General features: G+C 54.0%; 2 protein-coding genes across 10 annotated transcripts in view; both read right to left on the reverse strand.

Moving 5' to 3' along the window:
- Nucleotides 1-4,106: 4,106 nt before the first annotated feature.
- Nucleotides 4,107-19,269, reverse strand: Vegfa (vascular endothelial growth factor A). 7 transcript variants are annotated; one of them, XM_078019968.1, is made up of 9 exons: nt 19,059-19,148; nt 16,027-16,075; nt 14,574-14,614; nt 12,805-13,001; nt 11,951-12,027; nt 11,571-11,600; nt 9,626-9,697; nt 8,384-8,515; nt 4,107-6,116 (listed from the first exon to the last, which is right to left on the reverse strand). In XM_078019968.1, exons 3-9 carry the CDS (start codon nt 14,593-14,595, stop codon nt 6,095-6,097), a joined length of 552 nt encoding a protein of 183 aa, XP_077876094.1. In that variant the 5' UTR covers nt 14,596-14,614; nt 16,027-16,075; nt 19,059-19,148; the 3' UTR covers nt 4,107-6,094. The 7 variants fall into 7 exon arrangements, with proteins under 7 accessions (XP_077876094.1, XP_005318684.1, XP_005318683.1 ...); XM_005318627.4 differs by lacking the exon at nt 14,574-14,614 and having other exon boundaries at nt 9,644-9,697; nt 19,059-19,269; XM_005318626.4 differs by lacking the exon at nt 14,574-14,614 and having other exon boundaries at nt 19,059-19,269.
- Nucleotides 19,270-19,832: 563 nt separating this feature from the next.
- Rsph9 (radial spoke head component 9) overlaps nt 19,833-24,565 on the reverse strand; it is a 108,183-nt gene continuing 103,450 nt past the window's right edge. Inside the window, exon 7 of one of the 3 annotated variants that reach the window (XR_005732801.2) lies at nt 19,833-23,693. The gene's annotated coding sequence lies outside the window, so the exon portion shown is untranslated. Of the gene's footprint in view, nt 23,722-24,565 lie in introns of all 3 variants that reach the window. The other 2 variants (XR_005732799.2, XR_005732800.2) reach the window with 2 other exon arrangements.

Raw genomic sequence — 24,565 nt, forward strand, 5'->3', positions numbered from 1 at the left:
AGAATCTCAGTTCCCAAAGACTTCACTTGCATGTGTGAAGCCTCAGCTTGGGGTGGTTAAAACAGCTGGAAGCTGCCTGAGACTTTCTCCCTGACCCCCATCCTACCCTACAGCAGGGTAGTTGAACTTCCTGATAGTATGGCAGCTGCCTTCAGAGAGGGCAAAAAATACAAGCTACAACGCCCCCTATGGCCTAGGTTTGAAAGTCCCAGAACTTCTCTTCTGCCACATTCTTCATCAAAGCAAATCACAGGCCAGCTCAAATTCAAAAAGGAGGAAAAACAGAACTTATCTTCCATCAGGAGGAGCAGCACTTGGGCACAGGGATGGGAAGAACTGTTGGCAGCCATATTTGCACATGAGCCGCCTCAGTGGTCCTAACACAGGAAACAGACCCAGAACCACCAAGTTCCACAGAGATCCATCCCCCTCTTGCAGGAGGAGCTGTGGGAGGGAGGCAAGTAGGCAGGCAGGTTCCCTGGAGAAGTAGCAACTTTAAGGACCTTTGAGGGCCGTGAGCAGGATGGCAAAGAGAAAGGGTCCCAGGCTGAGCAGAGCAGAGTTGAAGGCGGAGGAGGACTTGGATCTCAGTTAGGTCTTCTCTGGGCGTTGAGTGATCCTTGGGAAGGTTCCAGGGGGCGTCTGCCCAGGTCTTCCATAATTGGGGGAGGTAGTATTTTCCTTTTCTCCTCCTTTTCTCCCTGGTCTATTTCAAGACTGTGTCTCTCATCCAAGCCTGCATGTTGCAATCTCTAGCGTGCTTAGGTTTCCGATCTTCCACTGACAAGCCCCAGCCCCTGGAGACATCTCTTGCCTTGCCTTACTTTACCATGCATGGGGAAGTTGGATTTCAGCTCTAGGTTTGGCCACCACTAAATCCTCCCCCTGTCCCACTTTTCTCCTGCCTGTTTGTATTCAGTCTAGACAATTCATTTTTATTTGTTGATTGTCCTGCCCTAGCCTGGGGCAGCTGTGGTGTCGGTGGAAAGAGAGCACTAGAATCGGAGTCAGGAAAGCTGGTTTAAATTCTGGCTGGACCGTTTACCGGTTGGGCGTTATTCATCCTCTCTGGGCCTCCTGCTTCCCATCTGCCCAGCAATTATAATGAGCCCCCCTCTCCAAGGTGGCTAAAACGAGACAGTACCTAGTACTGACAAACCGTCCTCTGCTCCCAACCCAACCAGCTGGCTCTATGCACTTCTGGTCATCAGGACTCTTCTTGACCCACAAGTCCACTACTGATCGCTCCTGGTATCTGCAGAAATCCTGTGCCATCTCCATAGTCTTGATATGGAACCCTCAGCCTCCAGGCCTCAGTTTCAACAATGTCATGCATTTAACAAATGTTTGTGAAGCGTACACTATTCCAGGCATTGTTCTAGAAGTTGGAGAAACAGTGAATAAGGTCAACAAAACTTCTTCCCTCACAGAACTTGCTTTCTAGTGGAGACAGAAGAAACAGAAATTTATTTATTCATTTTTTTAATAAGACAGTGTGGATTTTTTAACCTTTGTTTTATTTATTTATATGCAGTGCTGAGAAGTGAACCCAGTGCCTCACACAAGCTAGGCAAGCGATCTGTGACTGAGCCACTACCCCAGCACCTCACCCCCAAAGAAAAATTTAAAGCTATGCTGTTCAAAATGGTAGCTGCTAGCCATGCATGTATACCAAATTCTTGACACCTGCCCACAGCTAATTATAATATATGGTAGGTGCAAAATACACACAGATTCAAAAATTACTGAAGAAAATTAAAATCTCTCATTAATAATTTTTATATAGATTAAATGTTGAAGTGATAGATAGGTTTGGGTTTAAAAAACCCCATTACTTTACCTGATTCATTTTCCCTTTAAAAATCTGACCCTTTAGAAAAATCTAAATTACATATGTATGGACTAAGGATAAGACTCAGTGATAGAACTTGTATTTAGCACGTGCAAAGCCCCAGGTTCAATGCTCAGCACTGTGAAAAAAACAAAATACATGTGTAGCCTACATTCTACTGCTATTGGCCGGCACTGTCCTAGAGTAGGCTAGAAGGTGGCATTGCTATGGGAAAAATGAAGGGGTTGTAAAAAAAGAGGGGCCTGCATGCAGAACTAGAAGGGGTGAACTGTAAATGCAGTGTTCAAGGTGAGCCAGACTGCGGTCAAGGTGAGCCAGACTGAGAAGCTAAGGAGACTTGAAGGCCAGGAAGCCGCACATGCCATGAGTGGAAAGGGTTGGGCCAGGAGAGGGAAGCTGTTATAAAGACAGAGGAGGGAGCATGCCCACTGTGTCTGAGGACACAGAAACCCATGTAGCAGGACCCAAATGACCAAGGTAGGCCTGAAGTCATTGAGTAGGCGGGAGGTAGCGGTCGTAGGACAGTGCAGGGTCTTTTGAGGGCATTTGACTTGAGTAAAACAGAATCTCCAGAGGGTTTTGAGCCCAAAAGTGACATGACTTAACTCCTATTTGAACAAGCTCACTCTGACTGCTGTGTGAGAATTAATCAAAGGCAGGCCAGAGGAGAACCCGAGAGCCAGTTTTAAGGTTCCAGCAAAAGTCCCAGTGGGATGACAAGGGCACATGGCTCATGGGACCTCGTGCAGATTTAGCATCAATTTGGTGGTACAGGACCCGGAAAGGCGGCTTCCTGGAGCACGGCCGCCCATGGAGCGGCGGGGGTGGGGGTGGGGTGGGACACCTCACCTTATGCCTTCTTCCCACGTGGACTCAACTCTGAGCACACTGCCAGTCACCTGCACACCTCACCGCTCTCAGGGGATCTCCCAAGAGAACAGCAACAACCTCTCCCTGGCCTCTCTGCCTTCCAAGCTGTTTGCCAGGCACCACCAGAAAGCATCTGTAGCCAGGCATGTGGTGGTGCATGCCCGCAATCCCAGCAGCTCAGGACGCTGAGGCAAGAGGATTGTGAGTTCAAGGCCAGCCTCAGCCAAAGCGAAGCACTAAGCAACTCAGTGAGACCCTGAGTCTAAATAAAATACAAAATAGGGCTGGGGATGTGGCTCAGTGGTCAAATGTCCCTGAGTTCAATCCCTGGTACCCATCCCCACTCCCCCTAAAAAAGCATCTCCAGCTGGGATGCTCCATTTAAAACCCTTTAAACTCCGTTCCTCCCTGACAGTACTCTTGGCAGGGTGCTACAGGCTAAACTAGCCCCTGCCCATTGCTCCAGCCTCCACCCCACAGCCACTCCTAGCCTGAGTCCCACCTCCAGGCCTTTGCTCCTGGATGCCCTCCACCTACTCCTCCCTGTTCTCTAGCTTCTAACGGTCCTTTAAGGGGTAGTCTAGGTCATGCCATGGGAAGACAGCCCTTATCCCAATCCACCACCCACAAGCTAGATGAGGTGCCCCATCACATTCGATGCATCGTCCACGGCTTTATAGCTGTCTCCCCACACACCAACCCTTGCTAGATCTTGGAGTATAAATATCTGATGCACACAGCATCAAATTGGCCCAATATTTAACCAAACCATTGTGGTTTCAAAGAATAAATGAGAGGTTCAGGAAGTGGATCTGGGAGCACTGTTCAGCAATGCCAAAGACCCAGGCAGGTATCCCCTTCCCCAGGACCAAGACACGAGGGAAGCGCTTATGCAGCAAGGGAAGAAAAGGAGTCCCCACAGTGTCAACCAGCGCTCCAGAGCTCTTTCTGAAGGTCAGAAAACTCCAAGACATGTTACGTAAAACTAAATTAAAGAAATTATACCCTTCTCGCTCCCAGCAGGCTATAGACAACAAGACCCCACAGCCAAACACGGCCCATTCCTGTCTCCAGTGCAGCCGGGTGGAGACAACCAGTTCCTTTCTTGACCGGGGCCAGGGGTCTGGAGGAGCTTTTTTCATTGCAAGGGAGTTGAGCCCCCTCCACCCGTTCCCAGAGCTCCCCACAAGACAGCAGGTGGACCTCCAGGGCCAGCCCAGCCAGAAAGCAAGACTCTGGCCCCCAGCACAGGACATGGGTTTCCCCATATCGTACATCCCAGTGACCCCTTTCCTTAAGACAGACGCCGCCATGTTCCCCAAGGGAGGAGGGTGGGAGGAAGTCTGAACAAGGATTCAATGGAGAAGGAGAGACCAAGAGGAGCTTTGAGATCAGAATTAAATTCTTTAATACAAAATGCTTTTTTTTTTAAGATATATCTGTATTTCTTTGTTGTTGTTTAAAAATAAATATGTACTACGGAATATCTCGAAAAACTGCACTAGAGACAAAGACGTGATGTTAATATCTTTTTCCCCCACAATTATTACGGATAAACAGTAGCACCAATAAATAAATGATAACAAATATTAAAATTAAAAAAGGAGAGAGATTTAGTATGTAGAATTCTCTATTTTTTCTTGTTTTGTTTTTACATATAAAAAACAGAATAGCAATGTCTATTTTATCAGAATCACATATATACATAAACATATATATATATATATATATATATATATACACACAAACACAAGTTGCCAAATATATATATAGTATGTAAATGTATATTGAAACCTTATTTCAAAGGAATGTGTGGTAGGGAACTAGGGCACAGGGGAGGGCAGGACTGTGTTAGCAAAATTAAATATCTGTTCAGGACAAGCTAGTGACTGTCACCGATCAGGGAGAGAGATGGAAACATGGATTTTACACACAAAAACCAATACAAAAAGAGCGAGAGAAAGAGCAAGAGATATATCTCATAAATAGTTGAAATTAAATATTATCCAAGAATACTGAAAAAAAAACCCTACTCTTTTAATTAAATTAACTGTTTTAATTTCTAATTAAAAAGGGATATTAAATAAGTACCGTATATAAAAGACTTTCTCTTTCTCTGCCTCAGTGGTGGGCATGTGGATCCTGCCTGGTCTCTCTTAGCCTCAGGAAGGGACAGGTCAGGGGACAGGGGAAAGATTAACCACTCACACACACACACACACACACACACACACACACACACACACACACACAGCCAGGTCTCCTGGGGACAGAACTAGTGGTTTCAATGGTCTGAGGACCTGAGGTCCTCGGCTGCACCCCGGAATGTGGGGTGAGGAGAGGATAAGGGGAATCCCAGGAGGAGGAGCGATCACCGGCCGCTTCTTCCACCAATGTCTCTTCTCTTCTTGAGGACACCTCTCGCTTGAGGACACCTCTTGGTGGCCTCCTGGGTGACTCAGAAGCAGGTGAGAGTAGGTGAAGACTGCCCGGGCTCCTGCATCTTCAGGCAGTGCCCCCCGGGGGACAGAATGCCCTTGCAGCATTGATGGGGAGCCACAAAGCACACCCAGTCCTGAGGCTCCCCAAACTCCTGGTCAGAACCAGTGTCCTTGTCCCTGTACCTGTCTTTAGGTTTTCTGTTGGTTTGACTCAAGGTAGAGGCTTGGGGCCAGGGCTGGGTTTGTCGGTGTCCCCAGAAATGAGCCAAATTTGCCCCCACACCCTGGCCTTGCAAGATCCTGGGCAAAGGAGAGGACCCTGGCTTCCCTAAGAGGGACCCAAAAAAAAAAAAAAAAAAAAAAACATGCCAGAGTCTCTTGTCCCATCCTCTTCCCTGTCGGCATCTGGGTAGGGACATTCTCCTCCCAACTGAAGTCCACAGCAGTCAAATACATCCAGTGAAGACACCAATAACATTAGCAAAGTTAATTTAAAAACAGAATATATATATTTTATATATATAAAATATATATATTTATTTTCATATATATATAATATATATATATATATATATATATAAATGTATGTATGTGGGTGGGTGTGTCTACAGGAATCCCAGAAATAAAACTCTCTAATCTTCCGGGCTCGGTGATTTAGCAGCAAGAAAAATAAAATGACAAATCCAATTCCAAGTGGGACCGTGCTTGGTCACCCGCCCGGGAATGCTTCTGCCGGAGTCTCACCCTCCGGACCCAAAGTGCTCTGCGCAGAGTCCCCTCTTCCTTCATTTCAGGTTTCTGGATAAAGGACTTCTGTTGATGGTGACGGTGTGGTGGCGGCGTGGTTAGTCTCAGTCATTCTGTATCAGTCTTTGTTGGTGAGAGGTCTGGTTCCCGAAACTCTGAGGCAGGTTCCTTCCTCCAGCCTGGCTCACCGCCTTGGCTTGTCACATCTAAGGAAAATAGCAAGACAAAGACTAGGTTAGGGCCAGGAGGGGAGGCCTGGGATGAGGCAAGCAGCTTCCCCGTTCCTGGGAGCCCTTGGGTCCCTGTGTTGTCGTAGGAGCTGATGACAGGGAACCTGCAGTCCTGGGACAGGAAGCCTCCATGGGAGGGAGACACCCAGCCCCACCCTCGAGAAGCCCTAGTCCAAGCAGCAGCCATGCTCAAGACAAAGACATGGAAACACCGCACAAAACAACAATTGAGCAAGTATCAACAGACAGCCCCGCTTGACATTTCTTTCTTTCTTTCTTTTTTGGCACTGGGGATTGAACCCAGGGCACTTTACCACTAAACTACATTCCCAGCCCTCTTAAATCTTTTATTTTGAGACAGGGTCTTCCTAAATTGCTGAGGCTGGCCTCAAACTTATAATCCTCCTCCTGCCTCAGCCTCCCATGTCACTGGGATTACAGGTGAACCCCAGGCTCTACTTGGCACTTTTAGAGCCGATGGGTGATCAAGTTGGGCAAAGTTAGCCAGGAGGACGTTTGTGCAGGAGATTTTTCAGTTCAGTCTCTTAGGGCTAGTTTGGGGCACAAGAATACCTTGAGCCAGGGAATCAAAGTGGCCAGAGAAAGGGAGCCTGCTTTGGGGACAGGAAGTCCCCAAGGGAGGGGAGTGGAAGGGCATGGGGCCCCAGGAAGCCAGGGAAACCCCTCTGACCCCATGCCCTGTCCCGGCCTTGGCTGCAGGCCTCTTCTCTCTGGAGCTGCAGGCCTAGGTGCGGGCTGCTTGTCCTTTCCAACAGGCCGGACAGAGACAGCTCAGTGGCTTTGTTTTTCTCACTGAAGCAGAGGGGACCACCAAGAATTTTCTCATCATGTCCCTGCCCTGCCTTGTCTTTTACTCTCCTCCCTGGGTGAAGAAGATAGAACACACGCTGCCCTGAAAAAGCCCCAGTAGGGCTTAGGTCAAGTCCTAAGCCTCCAACCTTGTGAACCGAACTTCCCAGACACAGCCAGCTTGGGCATGGGGTAAGGTCACCTCACCTATCTCCCTCCCAGACAGTTCCTCTGCAGAGGAATCACCAGGAAACCCCCCCAATGCCAAGTTCCTTATCTTCCTCAAGGCCTCCTGAAGAACTGAACCCCCTCATCCAGAGCCCCCACCCAGCACTAATATATTCTTCCTGCTTTCACACAGCACCAAGACACATGGAACTCCAGCCTCGAAGGCCTGGTCCCCAGCACTGCCTGAGTACCCACCAGTCACAGAAGCAGACTGGAGAAGGAGCAGTGTACACTCCAAGGAGCCTCTGGACCAGCTGGGGAGTCTGGCCCCACCTAGGTCACCCCCCCAAAAAAAACCCCTAATCCCAGACCACTTGGGCATAAAGAACTCCAGCCCAGACATCAGACCGCCAGCCGCCCCTGTGCTCCTGACTTCGCCACTGCTGAACTTGGCCAGGTCACGGTCACTCATGCACTTGATGCTTTCTTAGTCCCCACCATGGACTTAGTCCCCACATGTGTCTCAGGAAGATGTGGACACATATTGGGCCACAGGGCCCCAGACACCTGGGGATACCCCATGCTTCAGGAGTTCAGACTCATGTGAGGAGAGTGAGCACGGCCCCTCCCTCCACCCTTCCCAGGAGCATTTAGAAATGTGTAGGCTGTTTAGGGTCCTCGTGAGTGGTGCAGGATTAAGGCATCCTTGGATCCTAAATCTCCTGCACTGTGTAAGAACTGCCCCATCCTAAACCACAACAGATCCCTCCAGGGGCCCCAGTCTGAGTGGGAGAATCAAACTTGGCCCCATGGAGACACACTGGGGGAGAGGAGCTAGCCGTGATAACTGGACCGGCAAGGCCCCACAACAATGCCTACACTTGGTCGCCATCGTCCCACACCTGGAAGGGCTCTCTGTGTCTCGGCATTAGCACAACCTCAGCACCGACGGCCACCACAAGCAGCAGGACCACAGGACACAACACACAGCTTGCGTCCACATCACCACGTCAAGCCACACCAGCCTACCCGTTCAGGCAGCCAGGGCAACCTCCAAGCAGGCCCCGCCCGGCAGGCCCCGCGTCCTTGGCCCCACGGGTCCTTGACAGCAGAGGAGGCAGCAGTCGCCAGGCAGGCAGCTAGAAGCCCAGCCAGCATCTGGCCCCTCTCAAGCTCACGCGCTCGCTCTGTCTCTCTCTCTCTCTCCCCATGTCTGCGATGTGATGTCCCTCTCTGACTCGCTCGCTCACCCTCTGGGAACCAACCTGCAAGTACGTTCGTTTAACTCAAGCTGCCTCGCCTTGCAACGCGAGTCTGTGTTTTTGCAGGAACATTTACACGTCTGCGGATCTTGTACAAACAAATGTTTTCTCCTCTCTGAGCAAGGCCCACAGGGACTGCAAAAAGGCAAAAGGAAAGACATCTAAGCTAGAGCATCAGCAGAGAGAGAGAAAAAAACCCATGCAACACCCCCTGTCACGTCCGCAGCAGCACCCCTCCCGGCTCGCCGGCCCCGCGTCCTTCCACGTCCTGGAAGGATCTGAGCACTGCAGCAAAGACAGAGAGAGCGGCGGAAAGAGGCAGCACTGGCTAGGACGCCCGCCTGCAGGAAGAGGAGGGCACAGGCCGGCAGAAAGTGCAGGGAGAGGGCTGCCATATGGGGCAGGACTGTGTCCCTAGAAGATGTGGACATACTGGGCCACAGGGCCCCAGCTGCAGCTGCCCCCCGCAAAACACACCTTGACCCTTCACCTGCTGAAGACAGTGGGCAAGGGCTCAGACCCAGACCCTTCCAAAGGTGGCTTGAATATAGGGCATGATGGGAAGTCAAGTTCAGAGGCAATGTCCAGGGGCTAGGCCACCATCAGCTACAGGGCCCACCACAGCCTCCAACCCAGAGGAAGTGGCCCTACAGGGAGACTTCCACATGTGGGTTCCATGGGTTGGGCTAGAATTGAGGCCCCAAGTCCCTGAGAAGCCAAGGTACTTCTCCCAGACCAGAAGGGGCCACCATATGGTGCCTGACCCTCCTGAGCTCCTCCTTCAGCCCCCAACAAGCCACTTTCTGCCATCGCACCCCCTCCTCACATCGTCTCTGCCCTCCCCACCACCCTCAGCTTGCAGACATGTTCAGAAGCCTAGAGCAGTGGAAACCAGTTGGGTGAGCAGGCCCCAGTGCCCAGCCCCTGTGCCAACATGGGTCCACCACCAGTGCCCCGTGGGTAAGAGAAAGTCGGTGCCCAGCCAAGCCAGAGGCCCCTCCGTGAATCCTCCAGGCCCACTTGGCCAACCCCCCACCCCATCCCTGGACCAGCAACACCACCACAAAGTCTACCCGTTGGTGCCAATTAGTGGAATGAGAGTGAGAGAGAGACACTGGGTCTGGGAGGGAGGGGCAAGAGCCAGGGAGGGGCCGAGGGACGAAAGCAGGGTTAGGGGTTACTGCAGGCAGGGGTTTGATTGGGGGCCAGGGGACTCCAGGGAGTTAGCAGCGGGCACCAACGTACACGCTCCAGGGCTTATACCGGGATTTCTTGCGCTTTCGTTTTTGCCCCTTTCCCTTTCCTGGAACTGATTTTCTGGAAAATAAAAAAACAGAGACAGACCAGAGAAAGAGCGAGGGGGGAGGGGAGAGCAAAGGAAGCAGTGAGGGGATCACGGATGGGAAGGAGCGAGACAAAGCCAAACAGGCCCGCTCTCGGAAGCAGGTGCCGAGGAGGCATGCGACCTCAGGAAGGTGTGTAAGTGGCACTCCTATTTAGGGCCACTTCCCCCATGGCTCCTCCTCCTCACTCTGCCCACGCTGGGGTGGCAATCTCAGCCCCTGGCAAGGCATGGGGTAGGGAGCAGAGACTGGAGGGCACAGGATCCAGATATCTACAGGATCCTAGGGCTCCTGGTCCCAGGCAGGGCATCTGGTCCTGAGGGCAGGCTCTCAGCTGCCCTGTACAAGTCTGATCCTGAAGGTCAGGCAGGGTATAAGAGCCAGGCCAGAGTTTGAGAGAAGGTCAGATTCCTGACCTGATGCAGAGTGAGGGGAAGACCGTGTCCAGCACCGCCTGCCTTCCTTCCCAAATACAATAGCAAGGGGGTCTCTCCAGGGGCTGTGCTTCTGGGAATTCTAGCAGGTGGCGGGCGGGGACATTACCTTAGGAGCTGGCACAAAATTCAGAGCAGCTCATGAAAGGTAACAGCCCGCTCAGTAACCTGGGCTGGGAGTGGGGCTGGGTGTCTGAAGAGGGGGCAGGGGGTGGCAGGGACAGCGGGCAGGGAAGGGAGGCTGGGGGAGGGGCCTAGCAGTGCTTGGCAGGGAGTTCTCTCCCCAGCTGCACCATCTCGCCAGACTCTTCCGAGCCCAGGCGAGCCCCGGCTCTCCCTGTGGGCAAAGCAAGGCGTTTGGGGAACGGGCAACGGGGACAGGCTACAGCTTGCCCCCCTCAAGGGAGCCAGCACTCTCCACTCCTGCTAACCCCAGAGAAAACACTCAGCATGTCTATCACAGCGGGGAGAAGGGAGGGGCAGAAGGGATGGAGGAGAGGGCGAGTCTGTTCCCCTTGGGAGAAAGCACTAGAAGGATGGAAGAACAGTCTGCACGCTCGCTCCGTGCTCTCACTCCCTCTCCCTGAGCCTCTTCTCCCAAATCATTCTAGTGCAGCTGGGGACTTAGGGAAGAGGCAAGGGGTCAAGGCTTAGGAGAATTCCTGTCTGTCCCAGAGTGGCAGGGCAGACAGGAAGGTGTGGGTCAGGGCATGGGTGCTCTCTCTCAGTCTCTCCTCCCTGCATGCTCATTCCAATCAATGCCCACTGCCCTCCTCCAAAAGCTCACTGCTCCCAGACTTTGTCCTCAACCCCATCCTAACCCAACCCTCCATACTGGGCATCCGGAAGCCTCAGGAAATGGCTAACATGGCACTTTTCCTGCCCAGCCAAGAGGGCTTGTGTCTGCTGCCAGCCCCACTCCTGCAGGAAGGCATGAACTATGAAACCCCCCAGTGGCCCCAAATCCAACTGCCACATAGCCACCAAAAGAAACTGCTGCCTCTGACACACAAAAGCTGGCCTGTCACCCACTCTCTCCCCTACTATGGATCCCAGGCAAGCCAGGAAGCCAGCATCCACACTGGCCTGAGACACCAAATCAGCAAGGACTACCCAGGAGAGACCTGGACACCTGACGGCACTGGTTTTGTTTTGTTGTTGTTGTTGTTGTTGTTGTTTGTTTGTTTGTTTGTTTTCAAAAGAAACATCAAGTTCCAGGCTGGGTTTTCTCACTAACCCTGGAGCCACAAGCCTGGAACTGGCTCCATGTTCCTGCTTCCACCACAAGACCCCCAAGAAATGAACTCCCTGACCAGGGGAGGCCATCAGAGCCCCCAACTGAGGAAGCCAGAAGCCCCAAACCAAGACAACCGGCCAAAGAGCAGGAGAAGTGCTAAAGTCAAAACCACTTACTTTTCTTGCCTTGCTTTATCTTTCTTTGGTCTGCAATGGGAAGAGAAAGAGAAAAAGAAAACACAAAAACAGAAGAGTTACAATGGTGCGAATAACAGTAGATTATAGTAGTAAAAACTTAACATTTATGATACAGCAACTGTGTTTTAATCCCTTCACATGTAATAACTCCTTTAATCCTTGCAACAACCCTAGGAGGTACGTTCAATTATGGTGCTCATTTTACAGATGTGGAAACTAAGGCACGCTGAAGTGAAATACCCAAGGCCACACAGCTGGAAGGTGGACATGGGTTAACAAATACAATGTGCTTCACTCCGGTGGGGACCATGGCTGTTTGCTGAATAAATTAATGAATGAATGGGCACCGTGGTCCTCACCTGCATTCACACTTGCTGTGCTGTAGGAAGCTCATCTCTCCTATGTGTTGGCCTTGGTGAGGTTTGATCCGCATGATCTAGAGGGGAAGGAAGCAGATCACAGAGGTTAGTGACCCAGCCAGCCATACCCAGAGGGGCACCCCAGGGCTCCTGCCACTTAGCACCCAGGGGCTCTACAGAGCAGGGATGGGTGGTGGAGGCAGGGGGACCAAAGGCTCTAGTAGAAAAGAGCCTCCGGCCACCCCAACTCTCCCAACCCTGCTGGCCTCAAGGAGACCCTCTTCCTCTTGAGGGCAGACGTGGCTGCAAGGGTTGGCTAGGCTGGGAATTCGGGTCCTGGGTTCTTATAGGTTCCCATCCCCTCTCCTCCTTTCTTCCCTTCTAGGCCTCACCCTGATGCACCCCTAGTAGCTCCCTGAGAGCCACCTACCCCCAGTGTCTGAGTTCCCTCCCACTCGCAACCCAAAGGTACCAAGAGGTACACAAAGACCAGCTTTTAACTCTTCACAGACCAGGTTCCCCAGCTCCCCAACAAGGTCCCCAAGGAAGGAGGGCCCCCAGGCTCTCTCCAAGGAATAAAGAGAAGGGCTCTTATCAAAGGCAGCAGCCCCCTCCTGAGCCTTGGGAGCAAAGGCAGAGGAGGTGGTGAGAGTTTGGGATTTTGGGCTGGGAACCGAGGTAAATAAGACCCCACCACACCACACCTCCCCACCCCAACCCCAACTCAGGGGCATGAGCCGGACAAGGCAAGTCTAGTTCCTCCTACTACAAGCTTCCAAGGAAAAGGCCCAAACCACCTGTTGCAAAAAGTAAGCCCCCACCTCCTCCCCTCCCCCACCCCCACAGAGGCTCACCTGCATAGTGATGTTGAACTCCTGGGTAGGCACGCACTCCAGGCCCTCATCGTTACAGCAGCCCCCGCACCGCATCAGGGGCACACAGGATGGCTTGAAAATGAACTCAATCTCATCTGGATACTCCTGGAAGATGTCCACCAGGGTCTCTATTGGACGGCAGTAGCTGCGCTGGTAGACATCCAGGAACTTCACCACTGCATGGGATGGAGTGACACGTGAGCCCAGCAGGTGACTCGCCCAGCTCTGTAAGCCTCTCCTTGGGGCTTCCATGAGAGGTATTCACTATCAGGAAAGTCCTTCCAAAATCTAACTTAGATCCCTTCTCCTGAGTTGAAGCCCTTCCCTAAGCTGCCCACCACTGCTAGTGAAGTTTGTTTTCATTCTACCCATCACACGAGCTTTCGAGTTCCAGGGCAGATGGCCTGCCACATCGAAATCCCTGCCTCACCGTGACAGCCAAGCAAATTCCTGAGCCAATGTTAATGCCAGATGACAGTGTGAGTGTGGGTACACCTTTTGGGGGTGTGCTAAGCTTCACCTGAGAAGAAGAACAGCCGGCTTTGCCAAGCTGCTCTCCATTTTCCTATATCCTCCCGACAGATAGGGCCATAACAGACAACCCTAACCATTTACTGACTCCTTGTCGGGCACTCAGCACAGGCATCATCCATAGCTATGTAAATTGTGCTCCCCTATGATATTACTACTACGGGGGCCTCATCTTACAAATGGGGAGCTGGAGGCTCAGAGAGGCTATGTAACCTGCCACAAGGCCACACCGCTAATTAACAGGACAGTTAGAATGGGCCTCAGAGCCTTCCCAAGCCTATGGCATGCAAAAGAGAAGCTTCTGAAAGCACCTAGCCAGCTGCTGGTCCCCCCCAAGAAATGGACTGAGGAAGTACCAGCAGGTGGCAGTGGGCCGGCACACCGAGCCGGCCCTGCCAGCCACTACTGACCCCGCCCAAGAGGGCAAACTGCTTGCATCATGGAAAAAGCGGTGCTGCCGCAGCCACGGAGCATTTCTAGATGCTGATCTGGAGGGAGACCAGGATAAAGACAGTTTCCCAGGCTGACCACAGAGCCTGGGGTGCACTGGAGCATGAAGGGGTAATTCTGGGCCATAGGGGCGGGGCCCTTGAGAATAAATAAATGCAGGACTCCCGGCATGACTACTTCAAACTGTGGCCCAACCTGCCACTCCCCATCACAGTTCCACTGCCACCACATAGCAAGCCTGCCCGTGCAATGAGCTCCCCTACACGGGAAGGAAGAAGTAAAACCAGCCAGCAAGGAGGCTTAGGGTTTGGCCATGACTTGAGGTGACCTTGGGCCTGTCCCTCCCCTCTCTGGGCCTCCAACTCTGCTCAACTGTGTAAGTGGGGTTGGCCGGATCTCTAAAGACACTGAAACAGAGGCTGAAATGTGGGGAGTTGGCTTCCCATTTCCAGCACTGAGAACAACTACTCTTTTCTCATTCTGAGTGGAACAAAGTTTGGAACTTCACCAAGGCTTCTTAAGTGCACACCCCAATACACTACTGCCCCCCACCCAGGGACTAGAGCAGCCCCCCCGCACACACACATACCTCTAAGGCTTGTTATTTATTTTTTTTTCCAGAAGGGTAAAGGAAAATGAGACCCAGGGATATGTACACTGTAAGTTGGTTGGGGAGAACTTGGAGTATTGAGGAGAAGGTGGGGAGAAGGCCAGGGATATCAAAAGTGAAAGAACAGTGGGGGAGGGGGACCAAGACAGCCTCCTACCTTCCCTGGGATCTCTACTCATATCCAGACAGAATTCTTCTCTGTCCCCAAAGGATTAAGGGAAAGCATGGTCAAAAGAGAGTAAATGAAACCAGGGGTCTGAAAAAGTCATTTTTTAAGCCAAGTCTATACTGAAGAAGATGTCTAATCTAGAATTTGTTAACTAATCCTTCATCATGCATGGGACAGAGGTGGCCCAGGCCTGGAGCCCCACCCAGGAGGAGACAGCAGACAGGTCTGGCCTGGGCAGTGGTGCTGATAGCTAAAGTACAGACCCAGGCTGGGCATGCCTTTGAACAGCTTCTCTTTATAATCCCCAAGGCCCATGCACAGGAGGTGAGAGGGCAGCTCCAGCACCCCTGCAGCCCAGTCCCTGCTGCAGGGAAGGCTGTCCTCTTTTGTCCAGGGTGTATGCACATGCTCTCCAACACCAGTCTTTCGTGGTTTTCCTTATTTATGGCATCAACCTTTTCTCTAACAAACAAAGACCATTTGTCTTGCCTCTCCCAGACCACAGAGACCACTAGGAAACTAAAGGGGGTGGGTGGTGCACTGGGAGTGGGGGCCTGTCGGTGGCACAGGACAGGGAGTGGCAGAAAGCCAGTCCCTGGGCCAAAGGAAAGGGCTCCTGGGGTTAGGAAGGAGGAGGCAGAACCGGCTGGGCATCACCACCCCTGGCGGCCACTGCAGCCACACTGGATTTGAGTCACAGAAACTCGCCCAGGAAGAAGACCCCAGGGCCTTCCCTCCTCAGAGGAGGGGAGCATGGGGAGTGGCATCAGGCTGGAGCAGAGGCCACACTCAGTGGTGGGGAGAGCCAGGGCGTCCCCAGAGAAATGGGAGGCTCCCCGTACTCCAAACCACAGTGGAACAAAAGGCAGGCAGACTCAGGGTTGGGCAGGGGGGCGGGGCGCCTGGGAGTTTCAGCCAGCCCTCTGCTGGCCTGGCAGGGAAGTTCACAGCACCCATACAGACCAGCAGGGCTTTCTCCACCCCTGAAGGAATGCCAACGGCAGGGGGGTAGCAGGGTGTCTATTAGCTGGGCCCCTGGAACCTCCAGCTCACACAGGAAGGGCCACAGCCCCCACACATGGGCCCATGGCTGGGTAGGAAGTGACATGGAACATCCATCCTCCCCAGGAAAGGGGGGCACAAGGGACACCTTGATATCAGGAATCCCCAAACGGGCACTACCTTCCTGGTCTGTGCTTACAGCTCCTTCTGCAAATAAAATTTTACTAGAAGGAGCTGAAGACAAAAGCAACAAGTCTGACTTCCAGCACAGACCTGAACAGAGAAGGGACCTTAAGAAACGAAGGGCTAACCTCATGGTACCCACCTCTGTCTTGCTTCTCATATTCCCGCACCCCTCCCCCACCCCCAGGTCTGAAAAGGAAGATTTGGACCTGCCCCTGCCTCCCAGGGACCCCATCCAAAAGCCAGAGGGACTCACCTTCATGGGGTTTCTGCTCTCCTTCTGCCATCGGTGCAGCCTGGGACCACTGAGAACAACACAAAACAGCAAGGCATTGGCATGGGCATAGGGAGGGGCAGGGGTGCAAAGGCCCAGCCACGGGGCCCCTCCCCCTCCCTTGCTTTCCTCCCAGTCCACAGATCTCTATCTTCTCCAAAGCTTCTGGGTGGAACAGGAATAGCTGGGGTCCCCACAGATCCAGAGCATGCCCACCACCCCTGGACTGCTCCAATTCTAAACCCATGTAAGTTAAAGACTAACCAGATGTTGGGGGCTGGGAAGCTCACAATGCAGGAAGAAAACACCAAAATCCTGTGCTGTTCAGGCCTCTGTCCTTTCCCCACAGGGCCCTTGCCTCACTCTAGCTGCCCCCGATTCCCTGGTCCAAAGCCATGGGTAAGTATTAAGGTCAAATAGGAGGACAAATTTGGACTGGGGCAGGAAGGAAGGACTGGGGGCGAGAAAAATAACATGGTGACCTTCTCCTGCTGACATGACAAATACCAGGGTGAGCTGGTGTTGGAGAGGGAGGGGGGTGCAGAGGACCGAAGGGCACCAACCACCCTCCCCCAGCCAAACTCTTCTAGTCCTCAGGAAGATTCAGCATACCCACAGGTTGCTTAGAGTAGAAGCCTGAGAGGAAGTCTTGCAGGGGAGAAAGAGACCCATTTCCTTTCCGGCATCAATCTCTCCAGAGATGCATGTACTTCCAAAGCCCCACTAGCTTCCCACTCCCACCTACTCTCCAGGCCCCTCTGGCCTGGGTGCCTTCCTCAAATGCATCCAGGGAAGCCTTTTCTTCCTTAGCACTCCCAGGGGGTGCCTGGCTCTATCCCAGCCTAAGACCTCCTTGCACCCCCCACTCAAGAAGCTGTGAAGGTCAACAAGCCAGACAGTAGACCTGACAGCAGCTGCAGGGGAGGCTTCTAGTCCTTCCTGAGGTCTCCAGTGCCTGACAACTCCTCACCCACCTGCCTGCTCCTCCTGTAGAGCAGGTCCCCAGCAGCAGAGCTGCACTCAAGCCAGCTTGAAACTCCAGACCCCTCTGGGAGGGAATAACTAACTTCTTCCCTCCCTCTTCTCTCTCTCTCTCTCTCTCTCTCACACACACACACACACACACATACACACATCCCCAATGTACCCTAACCCAGGTTCCCCACACTTTTCTTCAGGGCCAAGGTCAGAGGAAGCCCCTCTCAAAGGCAGATAACAGTTTCCAGGCTCCCAGCTGGATAGCCTCTCACTGCAACCCCTTCAAGGACCCCCTAGATTCTGAACCACAGCCCCCTTAAAACCTCTGACATTCTCCCTAAGCTCTTGACTCCTCCTGAACCCCAATAATGAAAAGGAACAGAAACTTTAAACCCCCTCCAAGGCCAGGGGGCACAAGAGGGGAGGTTCTAGGCAGGGAGGGGCCAGGTGCCCTTCTCTGGGGGCCTCTGAAGGTCACTCTGTGGCCAGGCAGTCACTCCTCCCCCTCCTCCCCACTTGGAGGCCTGGAGCCAAGGCCTTTGTGCCAGGGTTTGAGGAACTCTGGGTGATGACAGGGACCCCTGCCCATTTCCTTCCTTCTGCCTCCTCTCCAAGGGGACACTCTCTGGCTGAGTGAAGGCGGAAGGGAGGAGCTGAAAAGGACCCCTTAAGTGGTTTTGAGAAGCAAATTGGGTGGGCAAGTTTGGAGTTCCAAAAAACCACCTGCTCCAAAGCCCAGATTTGCCAGGACAAAGTGGGTATGCAAGGCTGGCAGGAGCTTTTGCTCAAGGTGCAGGAAGGGCTAGTCCCACGCTGCCCATGTCACAGCAAATTTCAAACCATTTTTCCAAAAAGTAGAGTGGGATGATGATAGTCTTCAGACCCTCCCTGAGCCCACCCCATAAAAGCTAACGCACAGCTCACTTAGGACTGTTGGGGAAAGGAGGGAAGCAGCCGGTCACCAAGTCAGGACTTTGGACACAGTTTCCACAAAGCACCTGGGTGGGCTCTAGCACCCCGACTTCTGACAGTAACCCTTCTTTCCCTGGACTCTGGGGCCAGAAAGGGTCAGATGGGTCCTCAGTAAAGAGAAGTGAAAAATAAATGGGTGGTGCAGGTTTCTCTCCACACTAGGAGGACAGGAGGAAAGGGGGAAGGGGTCAGAAATTTCCCCCATCACAGGACAAGCGTAGGGGCTAGGGACTATAGAAAGGGGTATGGATGGTTCTCTGAGTCCCCGGACTGGGGCTAGCTCGAGAGGTCACCTTCCCGCGGAGGGCCGGTGGGGGGAGGGGCTCGCTCGCTGCCCGGGGTTCCCGGCTCCAGCAGCCCTGGCTCCGGGAACACGAGGCCGGCCAGGCCCGGGCTGATGTAATCGGCTCCGCGCCGCGCGCGCCCGGTCGGGCGGGGGAGGGCGGGCACCGAGCGGGACGCGAGCAGGGACGGGCGGGAGTGGCGCCGCGCAGGTGGCCCAGCAGGCTGGGGGGTCCCCGCAACAATCCATCCCAAAACTTTTCCCAAACTCGAAGCGAGGGCCGTAGAGACGGAGTGGCAGTGACAGCAAGCCCCCTGTCTCGCCTGCGCCCTGCCCCCTCCATGCTCTCTGCCCTCCCGCGGTCCAAGGTCCGAGCACCCCCCTACCCGCTGTGCTCTGGCTCCCGCCCCCGCTGCCCGGACTTCCAGTTCGTCGGGAACCCGCGGCCGGGAGCAAACTTCAGCGGCCAGCCGCAGCGAAAGCCCAGCCCCCTCGGCCTCCTCCTCTGGCTCCCGCCCTCCGCTGTTCGGCCCAGATCGTACGTGCGGTGACTCTGGTGGGTGGGCAGGGCCCGCGTGGGCGGTGAGACTATCCTGGCGCCCTCCCACCTAGCACGCGCCCCCTCCCCCTACACGTACGACGACAGAGGGGGACGCCGCGCGCCTGGTGCCCAAGGACCCGCGTGGGTCACGAAGCCCCCACGCGCGCGCTCGCACGCACGTCCCCAACCGGGAGAGGCGCTCGCAGCAGCCCGCGGCAGCCGGCGGGCACAGTCGCTTACCTTGGCATGGTGGAGGTAGAGCAGCAAGGCAAGGCTCCAATGCACCCAAGAGAGCAGAAAGTTCATGGTTTCGGAGGCCCGGCCGGGGCCGGCTCTGCTCACGCTCCCTCTCCGGCTCGGGCTGCGGGGCGGCCCGCTCTCCTCTGCGCCTTGGCGGGCTCCTTTTCCTCCTGGAGCCAAGGCCCGCGCCAGGGCCTGGGACGCGCGCGCGGCTGTAACACTGTCTGCGCACACCGCCGCCTCACCCGTCCATGAGCCCGTCTTCCGAGAGCCTAGTGGCCACCGCGGCCCCCTCTCCTCTTCCTTCTCTTCTTCCTCCTCCCCCTCCTTTGGCCGCGGCTTCTCTCGGCCGGAGCTAGCACTTCTCCCGGCTCCGCTTGGCTCGACTCTCCCGGCGCGGACCACGGCTCCTCCGGAGCGAGAACAGCCCAGAAGTTGGTCGAAAAGTTTCAGTGCAATGCCGCGAACCCCGAACCCCTCCACCCCGCCTCCGGGAGCGGGCTCCGGGTCCTGCCCGCGGCTTGCCGCCGCGTCCACTGTCGGCCGCCTGCCTGGGAGGAGGTGGGCGCTGGGGCTGGAGGCGGTGTCTGTCTGTCGGTCAGCGCTACTGGTCTGATGCGGGATCCTGAGGGGGAGGGCTCACGCTGCGCTCTGGCGGACACCCCAAAAAGCAGGTCACTCACTTTGCCCCTGTCCCTCTAGCTGCTCGCTTGCTCGCGCGCTCTCTGACCCCGTCTCTCTTCCTCGACTTCACTCTGGAGCTCTCGCTACCTCTTTCCTCTATCTTCTGGTTTCCAAAATCCGAAGTGATTTGGGGGAGTAAAGAAGCAATCTCCCCCAAACCGTCGTTCCGATTTAAGTGGAGAACGGGAAGCAAAAATAAATTAAAATGGGAAACAATAGTTTAAAAAATGTTTAAGAAAAAAAGAGGGTGGTGAACCCTGGATAAATGAATATCAAATTCCAGCGCAGAGACCCCTGGCCGGTGAGTGCTCTGGACAGTCCGCCTCGCTGCTGCGTCTCGCGACAGAGCTCCGCTGCCGCCAGCTCGGCTCGCCCTCCGCGCCGCGGCCTCCTCGCAGCCCGGCTGCCCCAAGCCTCTGCGCTCTTTCCTCTACCAGCCGACTGGAAAAAAAAGGGCTTGGCCCCGCCCCACCAAGGACCCGCCTCCAGACCCGCCCCTGGGCGGGGCAAGGCCGAGCCTCTGTCCCTCAGGCTAGGCACCGCCTTCCCCAGGGACGTCTAGTGAAGTCTGGGCCCCTAGCCCACCACCGTGAAGGGAAAGCTCGACCCCCACTAGAGTTTACAGCCTGAAAATTATCCATGTGTCCTCCACACACAACTCTGCCTAGACACACATACACGCCTGCAGGGTGTTGAGGGGGGAGAAAAACAGGAAAGTGAGGTTATGTGCGGACAGGCCCTGAGAGCAATCCTTTGATGGGACTATTAGAGGGGGAGGGTGGGAAGCTAGACAGGGACGGGTGGGGAGATGGACACAGGTCTAATGGAATCCTGAAGTGACTCTTGGCCTTCTTCCCTTACACACACACACACACACACACACACATACATTTTCGCTCTCTCTCTGCACGCCCCCCACCTCACTCATTGACATACGCATCCTCACGCAGACTAGGCTCGCCCAAGTTCACGAGTTCCCTGTGGTGGACGAGCGCCCCCTAGTGACTGACGTCTGCACACCCCAGCTCTAGCTCAAGGGAATGGGTCTTGGAAGAAGGATAGAAGGAATTTACTCCTGGACATCCCCCTCCCCCACCTCCTTTCTGACCTCCCAAACTGTTGCGTGTTTGGGACTGGAATGCCCTCGTGGGCAAAAAACCCAGTACTGTGTGCAGGGGGGAACAATGTACTTATCTGGAGTCCCTATCTGACCTGAGGACATTAGAGGGATGTAGAGCCCTGGGGTGAATGGGGTCCTTAGAGAAGTGTCCAGGGAAGTTGCCCTGGGGAGAATTTGGCACAAAACGTGTAACTTTGAAAAGGACAATCTTTGTGGTTCTGGGGTTAGTCAGTGGCCTAGAGGGAAGAGGACCTGTTGGAGCCCACGTATGCACTGTGGAGTCTGGCAGAGCCCAAAGGGAGAGGCAGCTGGGCAGACAGAGGCCCTTGTTCCTCCTGCACACACACCCCCCACAGATGTTGCCAAGGAACTGAGGCCAGGGGGCTGATGGGGGCGGATGAAGGCCAGGGTTTGAGTGATGATTCAAACCTACCCCCCAGTACTCAGAAACGTCCTAGGCCAGTTGCCCAGAGCTCCCACCAGGCTGGGGGCCAAACCCCAGCCCAGGCTCACAGATCATCTTCTGAATAGTATTGGGGAGTCTACTTAGCCCCCCATTCCCTCCAGATCCCTTGGCTATTAATCCAGGCTTGCAGACTCTCCCCTCTCTTCCTCCTCTGTCCCCTTTCTATCGTCAAAGCCCCCTTCTCCCCCAACTCCCCACATCTTCCCTAAGTGCTCCCCAAGGCCCCCTACCCCACCCTTGGATATAGGAACCAGCCTGGAAAAATTCCTGGTTGGGCTTTGGCCCAGCTGTTCCCAGGCTCCCCCAAGGGAGCAAAGAGGGGGCTCTGATACCTGTGGGAAGAAAGGGACCAACCAGTTTCATTACCCACCCAGATCTGGGTCTGGCCTGGGGCTGAGGTAGCCTCTGTGAGGGCCTGGGCTGAGAAGGGAAATGCAGCAATTTCCCCCCAGTTTGCCCAAAACATCCAATATTATTTTGCCAGCCTACTCCCTCTGCACAAAGTGCTGTGATTTGATGGGGGTGATATGATAGGTCATCTCTTGGGTACCCTAATTCTGCTAGAGTGTTGTCCTGAGGGCCCTAGAGGAGAGGAATTGGCTTCCACTCACTCCATCTTGCCTTTTCTATCATTCATGCTCTGGTCCTGTCTCCACCTCCTGGCCAGCTCTCCAGCAGCAAGGACAAGGTCTTTTTACAGTTTGTAAATGTTTATTTGCTGGCTCAGGGCCCCTTCCAAGCACAGGCCTCCTCACCTTGGTCCATGCTCCAAGCTGCTGAATGAAATATGTAAGAGAAGCCACTAAACATCCTCCCTGTCTGCCCCTTGCCCCCAAGGATCACAAATGTGAACACTTTGGCAGAGCACCCTCCCGCATCCCTACCCTGGGCAGGGCAGAGGCTCCAGATACTGAGGGCTCACTGTGGCCCCCTCCCCTGCATCCCTCTCATCTCAATCTTCTTCAGTCCATAGAGAAGCAGTGAGCATTAAAAGGAGGCCTCAGCAAAAGACCCTGAAGTTATGCCAAGTGCAGTGGCGCATGCCTATAATCCCAGAGGCACAGGAAGCCGAGGCAGGAGGATCCTGAGTTCAAAGCCAGCCTGAGCAAGACCCTCACTCTAAATAAAATAATTAAAAGGGCTGAGGATGTGGCTCAGGGGTTAAGTGCTCCTGAGTCCAATCCCGCTACCAAAAAAAAAAAAAAAAGACCCTGAAGTTGGAAGGAGGCTGGAAGAGTTCTAAGGAAAGTTAGCCATTAATCATCACTTTGCACCCAGCCCCCCACAACCTGAGCCTGCCATGCCCTGTGGGATATACTGCAAGGAGTGTTAAAACCTCCTATTCCTATTCCAGGATCACCCTGTGGGCCCAGGGCAATGACGATGCACAATTCCCTTTAGATAGAGCTAGGGTTGCAATCTGGCCTGAGGGGGTTTGAGCAACCTGTACTAGGGAGGGGAGGGGCCTCCCACCTCCACCCTGCTTTTTGGAGACAACCTGATGGTGAGTCAGAGGAGGACCCAACTCTGGATCCCATGTTCCAGTGTGGTGTCACTAGCTTTCACAGGGATACACATAACACTGGACCCAGCCAATGTCCATATTGTCATCGAATTAAAAGTTCAAGTCACTTGGGTCTTTAAAAAGGGAGGAGAGAGACAAAGTAATCTTAAGACTCATGAGACTGTCTCCTCAAGCAGTGACTCTTCTAGAACTGAACAAGCTTCATTCCACTCATTCTCCCTCCCCAGGTCACAGCAGAACAAGGGGCATCAGGGTAGACTATCTTCCCAGAGGATCTCCCACAGGCCCAGAAATGGAACAAGGGACTCAAGGTCACCCTGCAAATTGGGAGAGAGTGGATTCCAGAGCAGCTCAGACAGAGATCATGGGGGCTCCTAGTGGAGGGGCAAAGGCAGCCCCATGGGTGGCCAGGCCTGTGACTCCGGAGGCAGTTCAGAAGGCACCTAGAAGGAAGGGGAAGGTGTTCGTGGAGATGGGGAAGGGGAAGGAGGGACAGAGTGGGGGTGGAAAGGCAGCCGGGAGCCAGCAGTAGCTCCAGACAAAGGAAGGAGTGATCAGCTCAAAGCGCTATAGTTGTACTTTGTCCTGAAGTCCTGTCACCTCTCCTGTCACCTCTCCTGTCACCTCCAATGTTCAGGGAAGCTCTCACTACATGGATGTGGGCAGTTAATCTGGAAACCTATGGAGGAACAGACAGAGAACCTCCTGGGGGGGGGGTGAAGAGGAGGGGGTCATTGAGTCTTGCTATTGCCTACCCATTTTTCCAAGTGGTTTACGATGATGGAAAGTCTTCTCTTCCGCTCCATCCTCTGACCCCCAGATGCCTCGCTAGTCACTGATCTGCAGGAAGGTCAGCAATACAAACCTGCTGAATTGAAGGGAGGACTAGGTTTTTTTCTCCCCCAACCCTTCCCTGTCTTTGGTTGTAGGTTACCCCCCCACCAACTTCTTCCTCCCCCATCTCTGTCACTAGGTGTTCCTCAAACACTAGTTATTTGCAACAAAGCAACAGAAGACAAAGGAAAAGCAAAGGAGGAGGGTCTCCCTGCCAATGTCATGGCCCTGTGTGGACCTGCAGGATTGACTGGGGTTCATGAGAGGGAATGACTGTCAGTTGGTAAAGAGATTGCAGCAGAGGAAGCAAAGCGGGTAACCTCCCCAGAAGGATCCAGTCAGAAAAGTGGGGAGCCAGCTGGAGATGGGAGGGAAGCAACAACCCTCCATCTCTCTTTCACGAGCCTCCATTTAACCCCCTAGCAGTAGGGTGTCTCCAATGGATTGCTTCTCCCCAACAGCCCCGGGCATAACCACTTCCTGACACCACAGTCTTTGCTGCCCCTCTACGCCTGACCCTCATCTTGTCCACTGCTGCCCCGTTCACATCCACCACCCCACCCAGTGTTGGAGACGGTCTCTCTGCGGGGAAGGTGGCACGTGGTTTCTGCTAAGGTCTCCAAGCTGTGCCCTCCCTCCTGACTTGACTGACTGCTGTCTAGGAGCTGAGCTTCATTTCAATGTGTGAATATTACTGGAGGTCTACCAGGCACCAGCCTCTGTGCCAACACTATAAGAGATACGGGGACACCGAAGTAAGGCAGTGGAAAGCATAGGGGCTCTGAAGCCAAACACAACCAAGTGGCCCTCCTGGCTTTGTCACTCTGTGTGACCTTTATGCAGGTTACTCAACCTCTCTGAGCCACAGAGTGAAAACA

This window comes from Ictidomys tridecemlineatus, chromosome 8 (genome assembly GCF_052094955.1).
Source record: "Ictidomys tridecemlineatus isolate mIctTri1 chromosome 8, mIctTri1.hap1, whole genome shotgun sequence".
NCBI classification, from domain to species: domain Eukaryota; kingdom Metazoa; phylum Chordata; class Mammalia; order Rodentia; family Sciuridae; genus Ictidomys; species Ictidomys tridecemlineatus.